We start from the raw sequence: 10,949 nt of genomic DNA on the forward strand, positions 1-10,949 counted from the left end.
GTTCCCCTCTTCCATTATAGATGAGGCTCTCACTAGGGTCTCCTCGATATCCCGCAGCTCCGCTCTTACTCCCCGTCCCCTCATTCGTAACAAGGACAGAGTCCCCCTTGTCCTCACCTTCCACCCCATCAGCCTTCGCATACAGCATATAATCCTCCAACACTTTTGCCACCTCCAACGGGATCCCACTACTGGCCACATTTCCCTATCTCCACCCCTTTATGCTTTCCACAGAGACCGTTCCCTCCGAAACTCCCTGGTCAACTCATCCCTTCCCACCCAAACCACCCCTCCCCTCGTACTTTCCCTTGCAACTGCAGGAGATGCAACACCTGCCCGTTTACCTCCCCCTCGACTCCATCCACGGACCCAAACAGCCTTTCCAGGTGAGGCAGAGGTTCACTTGCACCTCATCCGCTGTATCCACTGTTCCAGGTATCAACTTCTCCACATCGACAAGACCAAGCACAGGCTCGACAACACCTCCGCTCAGTCCGTCTTAACCTACCTGATCTCTCGGTGGCTCAGCATTTCAACTCCCCCTCCCATTCTCAATCTGACCTTTCTGACCTGGGCCTCCTCCATTGTCAGAGTGAGGCCCAGTGCAAATTGGAGGAACAGCACCTCATATTCCGCTTGGGTAGTTTACACCCCAGCAGTATGAACATTGACCTCAAACTTCAGATTGCCCTTGCTTTCTTTCTCCATGCCCTTCCCCTTCCCAGTTCTCCCTTACTGTCTCCGACTCCATTCTATCTTTGTTCCATCCCCTCTCTATCTTTGTCCCATCCCCTCTCCTGACAACGTCGCCCAGTGTCTACGTAGCCTTATCTACTTCCTCTGGTAGCTCGTTCCATATACCAAACTCCCTCTGCATGAGAAGGTTGCCCCTCAGGTCCCTATTAATTTCTTTCCACTCTCACTTTAAACCCATGCCCTCTAGTTCTACCTGAGGAACAGATTTGGTGCATTCATCTTATCTATTCCCTCATTATTTTACACACCACTATAAGATTATCACTCAGCCTCCTGCACTGCAAGGAATAAAGTCTGAACTTGCCCAACATCTCTAGCTCAGGCTCTCAAATCCAGGCAACATGCACATGAATCTTCACTGCATGCTTTCCAGCTCATGGCATCTTTCCTATAGCGGAGTGACCAAAACTGAGCATAATACTCCAAGTGCAGCCTCACCAATGTCTACAATACAATTGTAACACAACATCCCTATTTCTAAGCCCAAGTCCCTGAAGACCAATGTGCCAAAAGCCTTCTTCACCATCGTGTCTACTTTCAGGCAACTGTGTACTTGTACTCCTCAATTTCTCTGCTCTACAACACTCATCACTGACCTTCCATTCACTGTGAAGGTCCTACCCTGGTTTGACTTCCCAAATGCAAGTGTGACCTCACACTTATCTGAATTAAACCATTGGCCATTCCTTGATCTACTTGCCCAACTGATCAAGATCCTGCTCTAATTCTTGAACACGATTATGACTGTCTACAATGCCATCTATTTTAGTGTCATCTTCAATTTTACCTTGACTTGCACATTCTCATCCAAATTGTTTGTTACAAATGACAAACAGTAATGGACTCAGCACTAATCCCTGAGTCATACCACGTATCACAGGTCTCTTGTCTAAAAACCAATTGTCTACCACCATTCTCTGCTTCCTATCATGAAGCCAATTCTATTTAGCTAGCTTTGCCTGGACCTCTTGCAAATTAACCTTCCAGAGCAGCAAACCACAGAAAACATAATCAAAGGCCTTGTTAAAGTCCATATAGATAACTAAAGATAGACACAAAAAGCTGGAGTAACTCAGCGGGATAGGCAGCATCTTTGGAGAGCAGGAATGGATGATGTTTTGGGTCGAGACCCTTCTTCAGACTGGTTAGGGATAAGGTAAACAAGAGATATAGACGATGTGGAGAGATAAAGAACAATGAATGAAAGATATACAAAAAAGTAACGATGATAAAGGAAACAGGCCATTGTAAGCTGTTTGTAGGGTGAAAATGAGAAGCTCGTGCAACTTGGGTGGGAGAGGGATAGAGAGAGAGGGAATGCTGGGCCCACCTGAAGGGAGAGAAATCAATATTCATACCACTGGGCTGTAAGCTGCCCAAGCGAAATATGAGATGCTGTTCCTCCAATTGCGTTTAACCTCATTCTGACAATGGAGGAGACCGAGGACAGAAAGGTCTGTGTAGGAATGGGAAGGAGAATAACGTTTATGGCCTATTTTTGTCAATCTTCTTGGTTACTTCATTAAAAAAACTCATTCAATTTTGTGAGACATGATTCCCATGTTCAAACAATGCTGACTATCCTCAAACAACCCCTGCTTTTCCAAATGCATGTTTATCTCATTCCTCAAAATGCTCTGCAGTAACTTTAGTACCACTGATATTAGGCTTATTGGTCTATTAGTTCCCTACATTTTAGATGGGGTGTTATTTCCTGGTGCTAAATTAGTACAACTTATAATCAAAATGAAATGATCTCACAAGACTTTGCGTTGGAGGTGGCAAAATGTATGGTTATTTAAGGATCAAAGAGGAAAGACAAAATAAAGGTTGTGACGTGCAATAATCTTCAAACAGAGAAGGATATTTGGGGTTTATGGTGGAATTATGTATATGCCCATACAGAATGTGTTGTAAAAGGGAGTGGTTTTTAGATGAGAAAGTGTGTGAGGGTATCTAAAGTTCAAGAAAGGGTAAGGGAGGATTTGGTGACATATTCACTTCACAAGCTGTTTTCCCCGTTTTTAGCTGTAGATGAATTTTGGGTGTGAAGGAGTTGCTGCTTGCTTCTAGTGCCGACCCTTTGCAGATGGCGTGATTGTGGCATCCATCTTAGTGACATGAAGGGCCAGGTGCGGCCATTCTTGGACCTCGTGGATGTGTACTGAGATTGTCTAGATAGCTGGCCCTAAGGTGATAGGTAGACATGGATAAGGTTATTTGAAAACATCAAATAATCTGGAGTAAATTGACAATAAAGCCACCTGTTGTTTGGGTAAATGGCGATAGTGTGCCCTGCTGTTGTCAAGCAATTGGAGAATGTCTTTAAAGATTTACACCGCTGGTGCATGAACATTTCCAAAGAATTCTATATGAAAGAGTATCTTATAGTTTCTGCAATCAGCTTTCAAAATGGTCAATCATGTTGAATGTTTGTGAACTTCTGTGAAACACACACTCAAAAGCATTAATAATGAATCATACTAAATTAGCTATATCAAAAGAAATTACAAATAAAAAAAACTTAAAACCAAATACAATTAATTCAATAAATTCACAAAGAGGTAAATTATCTGTAGATACAAGCTTTTCCCTTTGAGAATAGGGAAGATTCAAACAAGAGGACATGACTTCAGAATTAAGGGACATAGGTTTAGGGGTAACATGAGGGGGAACTTCTTTACTCAGAGAGTGGTAGCGGTGTTGAATGAGCTTCCAGTGGAAGTGGTGGAGGCAGGTTCGTTGGTATCATTTAAAAATAAATTGGATAGGCATATGGATGAGAAGGGAATGGAGGGTTATGGTATGAGTGCAGGCAGGTGGGACTAAGGGAAAATAATTGTTCGGCACGGACTTGTACGGCCGAGATGGCCTGTTTCCGTGCTGTAATTGTTATATGGTTATATGGTTATCTGAAACAAACTTAGTTTCCATTAGATTGAACAAAGTTATTAAAGCTTTATAGGAATTTTATAGATCTTATAGGAATCTGAAGGGTAACTTTCTCACACAAAGGGTGATGGGTGTATGGAACAAACTGCCAGAGAAGGTAGTTGAGGCTAGGACTATCCCAACGTTTAAAAAACAGTTAGACAGGTACATGGGTAGGACAGGTTTGGAAGGATATGGGGCAATCACAGTCAGGTGGGACTAGTGTAGCTGCGACAAGTTGGCCAGTGTGGGCAAGTTGGGCCGGGGGGGCTGTTTCCTTGCTGTATCACTCTATGACTCAATAAACCTGAGTAGATTCTGTGGGCAGATTTCCCAGGGAAATGGTGGGATACTGAATCTGCTGCTTTGTCGCTGGTGTCCATGAAAATTATAGCAAAGATCCTTTAGGATGTTTAAAGTTTCATGTTCATACCAAAGTGGCAAACTCTGGTGGTTACCTGGGGAAATGTTGGGCATTGCATATGGAACTACTAACATTTCTTACGAAAATCTGGGCCAAGACTTAGATCAACATACTTCAGAAAACGTGAATGTAATGTAACAATGCAAGAGTAAAATGCCATATGACCCAGTAAGCTTGCTTTATTATTCAATACGATATGGATGGCTGTTTCCGCACCTCAACTCAAGTTTTCTGCCCTTTCCCATGTTCCACCATCAGTGAAATGTGTAATTTAGGTACAATGTACAAAAAAATAAAATAAAACAGTGCTATTTTGTAGTCTTTCAGGATGTTTGTATTTGCAAATGGCTTTTTATGAGGTGAGCTTTTCTCCAGATGTTCACAGATGCTGGAAAGGGCTCGGAAGATTTACGAGGATATTGCCTGGACTTGAGGGCCTGAGCTACAGGGAGAGTTTGAGCAGGCTCAGACTCTATCCTTTGGAGTGCAAGAGGATGTGTGTCCTGGTTTCCCATCAAGTGCAGTTGCAGAATTATAGATCATATCACAGTTTAGGACCTTGACGATTTTTTGATACCACTTTAATCCCTAAACCAACTAAATCATGATATTTTAAACACTTACCTTCACAAACGATGCTGTGCTTCTTTTTCAGATTGTTTAAATACCACTGGAACTTCTCGTCCAAGTGATCAAAATGGATTTGGAAAATGAGACGTTCTCAAACTTTACTTTAGAAGAACTGGCGACGGGGAAAACGTCAAAGGTGATGATATCACTTTCGCTCTCTGTCCTCACCACCTTGACCACAATCATTAATTCCCTGGTGATAACTGCAATAATCGTTACGAGGAAGCTCCACCACCCAGCAAATTACCTAATATGTTCCCTCGCTGTTACCGATTTACTCGTTGCCGTCCTTGTAATGCCCTTCAGTATCATCTACACTGTAAAGGAGACATGGGTTATGGGTCAAGTTGTCTGCAACATCTGGTTAAGTGTAGACATTACCTGTTGTACATGCTCTATCCTTCATCTGGCTGCAATTGCCCTGGACAGATATAGGGCCATAACAAATGCTGTGGAATATGCACAGAAAAGGACACCTAAACGCGCTGGAATAATGATCACCATCGTGTGGGTCATATCCATCTTTATATCACTGCCTCCTATGTTTTGGAGGCATCAAGGGAATAACAAGAATGACGAGTGTCTTATTAAGCACGACCATCTTCTCTACACAATCTATTCCACATTTGGAGCATTTTACATCCCTTTGGCTTTGATCCTCATCCTGTACTACAAAATATATCGGGCAGCCAAAACGCTCTACTACAAGCGGAGCCTGAGCAGGCGCATCAACGAGGATGTCAACGATAGGATGTCCATCATCGCTGCCAAACCTCCCAGGACCTCTTCCACCGTGTGCATTTCTGAAAAGTCCACCTCGGACCCTTCGCCAACTGAAGAGGGGGAGAATGTCCATAACACGGCCAGGGGCTTCAACCCCAGTTGCCACCAGGACAAAACGCAGAAGAGGTTGAAGATCTCAGGCACCAGAGAGAGAAAAGCTGCCACTACTTTAGGCTTGATTCTGGGGGCCTTCGTGATATGCTGGCTGCCGTTCTTTTTAAAAGAGGTTATTGTGAACGTCTGCGAATCTTGCAGCGTCTCGCTGGAGATTTCTGACTTCCTGACATGGTTAGGTTACCTTAATTCTTTAATCAATCCCCTTATTTATACAATCTTCAATGAAGACTTTAAGAGAGCATTTCAGAAACTGGTGCGCTGCAGATAATTCCTGTAAATACAAGGGCGGCAATCACAAAGTAATTATCTTTGTAATTAAAATAGCTGGATGTGCTGCAGAGGCTTTCAACTTTGAAAGGAAAATAAGTATTCCTATTCTGGTGGCTTACAGAGGCTTTGGATGGAGAACAATGAACAAAGCATTATCAAAAAATTCTGTCACAAATACTTGAAACTCCTGGGTATAAGAAATAAATTAATTGGGTTTTCTTTCCTTTCAGTAACTAGCAGAATGCAGAGGGAGGATAGTGTTGGAGAGGACCTTTTTGTGTGTGTGCATAAAATGTGATTGAAAAAGCATTATATAACTTTCTCCTATTGTCACCATTCATTTACATTTTCTTTGCAGTTTGAGATGGGTCCACAAAGAGTAATTAAAAAAGAGAACTGGTAATTAAGGGCATAAGGAAGATGTAAGTTTTATTTTATGGGGTGTATAGGAATAGAGTAGTAGCTGTGGAGTTGCTGCCTTAGAGTGCCAGACACCAGGGTGTGATCCTGACTCCGGATGCCGTCTGTATGGAGATTGTACGCTCTTCCCGTGACCTGCGTAGGTGTTCCCCAGAAGCTCCGGTTTCTTCCCACACTCCAAAAACGCACAGGTTTATAGGTTAATTGGCTTGGTAAAATTGTAAATTGTCCCTAGTGCGTGTAGGATATTGTTAGTGTGCGGGAACGCCGGTCGGCACGGATGCGGTGGGCTGAAGGGCCGGCTTCCGTGCTGCATCTCTAAACTAAACTAAACTAAATATGAAAGTAAGTGAGGGGAGAAGGACAAGACCACAATAAAGCCACAGTGGATGGTGCGAGCATTTTGCTTCACAGTACTACTTTAATGGCCATCAATGGGCACAGAAATGTGCGGCTGGAAGAACAGAAGAAGATAGCCTCAAATGACAGATTAGTTGAGAGACACTACACTCGCAGGATACAACACACCAAAGTCACCCACTCAGACACAAAAGGTGACAAATGCACATTCAGCACCCCAATCACAGGAACAGTGACAGTGGCGACCTTGCCTACTGAAGATTGTGCATGCAACTTTTGTGTCACAGAGCTTTTCCAGACTCTCATAAAGGAACATTGCAGAGACGGTCGCAGTGCTATTCATTGTCTCACTTTTCCATTTCACACCCAATTACATACACCTAAATGGTCACCAACCGCAACACCAGGCACACAGCCAAGGAGACAGATGGGGGAGGATATGTCTGCCTGATTCTTCTCCCAGTCCCAGTGCATAGGCAGTTAGACAATTTTTATTGACTCTATTTCCAATTACAGAGTTTGCAGTTGCTTATTTTTCCTCACGTAAAAACATGCATATAATTGGTCCATGTTAACAAAGCTATCTCATTGGTATTTGCAAAATGAAAGGATGACAGATGACATTATAGCTAACTAAAGTAGTTGCATTTAGCTTGCAAGTCATATGATACTTCAAGATGTGTGCAGGGCAAACAACTTGTTTATGAGAAGTTAATGATTCCTATAATTTCCAGTTCTACAAAATGGCTTTCTCAATACCATGTAGGTGAGTGGACTAAGGTGCCTGTGCACGCACACGGGTTAGTGAGCACCGTGGAACTGAATGTGCACAATAGTCTTCAAACTTTACTTGTGCTCTCCTAGACTTTAGAGATATAGCATGGAAATAGGCCCTTCGCCCCACCGAGTCCGTGCCGACCAGCGTTCCATACACCAGCACTATCCTACACACTAGGGGCAATTTACAATTTTACCGAAGCCAATTAACCAATAAACCTGTTCACCTTTGGAAGGAAACTGGAGCCTCTGGAGAAAGCCCACGCGGTCACAGGGAGAACGTACAAACTCTGTACAGCGAGCACCCATAGTCAGGATCGAACCTGGGCCTCTGGCGCTGGTAAAGCAGCAACTTTACCTCTGTGCCACCGTGCCACCCCCTTCTCATGCCGTGATTCTGGCTGGAGCCCAATGGAACTATCCCCACCTCCCAATGAATAGAGACTGAGAACCTTGCAAATGGGTTTACTCAGGGCATTTCCCATCTTCCATGTACCATTTCCATTGAGGCACAGCAGGTAACCCAGAGAAAGCCTGTTGAATTTCAATGGCGAAAATACTTTTTCAGTATTTACCTCTGAGCTATCAGCATCAGATGAAGGGTCTTGACCCGAAACGTCACCCATCCCTTCTCTCCAGAGTTGCTGTCTGTCCTGCTGAGTTACTCCAGCGTTTTGTATCTTCCCTGTTGAATTTCAGTGACAATAATTACTTTTTCAGTATTTACTTCTAAATATCATCAGAGGATCGTAACTGTAACTGTTGTGGGTTCAGCTCTAGAATATCCGACCTATCATAGTATGACCACGATTGCAACCTTACCCCTTTTCCAATGCATTTGCGCTGTAGCTCAAATACAGACTCTCCTGCTTTCTGCAGGGATATAAGGATGACCAGCTGTGAGCTCTCTCTCATCCCATCTTCTATGGATAGTCCAAATTAGATGAAGTAATCGATAAACTGGTGAAGACTTTGTAAACCACCTTCCTCTGCGAAAGATACCACCCAACATGTGGAAAGGATGTTTCCAATAATGGGAGAGTCTAGGATCAGAGGGCACAGCCTCAGAATGAAAGGACATACCTTCAAAATGGAGATGAGGAGGAATTTCCTTAGCTAGAGGGCGGTGAATCAGTGGAATTAAATGCCACTGACGGCTGTAAAGGCTAAGATATTGGGTATTTTTAAGGCAGTGATTGATAGGTTTTTGATTACGAAGGGTGTCAAAGCTTACGGGATATGACGTGGAAACAGGCTCTTCGGCCCAACTTGCCCACACCGGCCAACAAGTCCCAGCTACACTAGTCCCACCTGCCCGTATTTGGCCCATATCCCTCCAAACCTGTCCTATCTATGCACCTGCCTAATTGTTTTTTAAACATTGGGATAGTCCCTGCCTCAACTACTTTCTATGGCAGCTTGTTCTATACCCCACCACCCTGTGTGTGGAAAAGTTACCCCTCAGATTTATATTAAATCTTTTCCCCTTCAGCATAAACCTATGTCCTCTGGTCCTCGATTCACCTGCTCTGGGCAAGAGACGGTGCATCTACCCGATTTATTCCTTTCACGATTTTATACACTTCCATAAGATCATCCCTCATCCTCCCGCGCTCCAAGGAATAGAATCCCAGCCTACTCAACCTCTCCCTATTGCTCAGACCCTCTGGTCCTGGCAACATCCTCGTAAATCTTCATGGAACCTTTCCAACTTGACGGCATCTTTCTTGTAACATGGTGGCCAGAACTGAACACAGGTTGAGAGGGAAAGGTAGATCAGCTATGATTGAATGGTGGAGTAGACCCAATGGGCTGAATGGCCTAATGCTGCTCTTCTGTCTTATGGTCTTATGGCCAACAAAGTATTTAGCAGAGGTTGGCTTAATTTATAGAGCTTTCCTACAGTCAGCTCCAATAATATATCATCAGCTTGAAGCATTAACTCTTGTCTTTATCTATACGAGTGCTGCTTGATTTGTTAATTCCAGGTTTTCCACTTTACAGTATACTTCAGATTCAAAGCATCTGAAGGAATTAGCTTTGATAGCTTGACGTTGTTGAAGTTACAGCAATATATTTTGCAGACTCCCCGACTCCTCCATCACGACCTCTTGGTCTATCTCGTCTTACTGCAGGACAAGCATGTCAGAGGTACATGGTAAACAGGCAGGGGAGGGGGGAGGGGGGAGGGGGGAGGGGGGGGGAGCGAGGAACAGCCGAGGAATCATTGGCATTTGAATCCGTACCCTATGAAGGCTTTTGGCTTCAAATCAAACAAGGACACCTCCTCCTAATTGTCACCTCCATCTTTCCTCAGCCAGATGAAGCTGTGATCTTCCATATTGAACAAATCAAATCAAATCAAATTTATTTATAAAGCACATTTAAAAACAACCCATGTTGACCAAAGAACAAGAAGCATTGAATCCCATAGAGTGACCAATGGACTTCAGTGTTGATAACTAAGTGTGGCTTGGCAGCCACAGACCAGCTTGTCTGAGTGTGGAAGAACAAAGCACTCAGATTGTGCCTGCATCAAGCAGTGGGTGAATTAGAAGGAAAGGGAGACCTGTTTGATCTCATCGCCTCCAACATCCACGTGGTAAATTCATCTGCCTGTGGCAGTACCGGCAAAACCCTATCTTTATACCGAGGACAACTCTCCATTGTGGTGTGTGACGTTATGGTCATGTGACTGGGAGATATGTAGGACAGAACCAGCACTCAAAAATGGGTCCCTTTGTGGAAATGTGGACCATCAGCAGCTGCAGAAATAAAGATTACAACTTGTAACCTCTTGCTCTGGCATATGTGCGATTTATATGAAGTCAGGAGATCAACAGATGCACCAGATGTGTGTAACAATAAGATAGCAAACATGATCAAGCTGGAACACAGGTCGTATTATATAAAAGCAACATGCAATACACTGAACAATCTTAAAACTAACAGACTAGATCATTCTGCATCCTTGTCACAAGTAGTCATGGATGGAGGGAGACAATTGAATAGCAAAGGTTAGAAGGAGGCTCCAAGAACAACCCTATCCTCAACAATGGTTGGGTCATGCATGCAAAAGGCTAATGAAAAGGCTAAATAATTTACAATCATGTTCAGCTAGGAGTGCCATGCAGTAGAACCAATTATGTTCCCTCCTGAGGCTCCACCACCACAGCAGCCAGTGTTGAGTTCACTTGATTCCCTCCAAGTAACAGCTGAAAGCACTGGATATAGAAAAGACTATGGGACTGGATAATATCTCAGTTGCATTACTAAAGACCTCTGCACCAGAACTAACTGCAGCTCCAGTTGTGCTGTTAAGTGAGATACAGTGTTCACATCTTTCCAATAATGCATGGTCTATTTACAAAATACATGACAAATTCAATCTAGCAAAATGATGGAAAATCTCATTGATAGTGTCTTTAAGTGGTACTTCCCAACAATGTTCACACTGCCGGCAGCTTGGCCAGGATGATAG

General features: G+C 43.5%; 1 protein-coding gene across 1 annotated transcript; it reads left to right on the forward strand.

Moving 5' to 3' along the window:
* The first annotated feature begins 979 nt into the window (after positions 1-979).
* On the forward strand, positions 980-9,232 carry htr1fa (5-hydroxytryptamine (serotonin) receptor 1Fa). The gene has a single exon (XM_055645035.1). The coding sequence runs from the start codon at positions 4,809-4,811 to the stop codon at positions 5,907-5,909; it is 1,101 nt and encodes a 366-aa protein (XP_055501010.1). The 5' UTR covers positions 980-4,808; the 3' UTR covers positions 5,910-9,232.
* The last annotated feature ends 1,717 nt before the right edge of the window (positions 9,233-10,949 follow it).

Source organism: Leucoraja erinacea, chromosome 13 (assembly GCF_028641065.1).
Source record: "Leucoraja erinacea ecotype New England chromosome 13, Leri_hhj_1, whole genome shotgun sequence".
Classification (NCBI taxonomy): Eukaryota; Metazoa; Chordata; class Chondrichthyes; order Rajiformes; family Rajidae; genus Leucoraja; species Leucoraja erinaceus.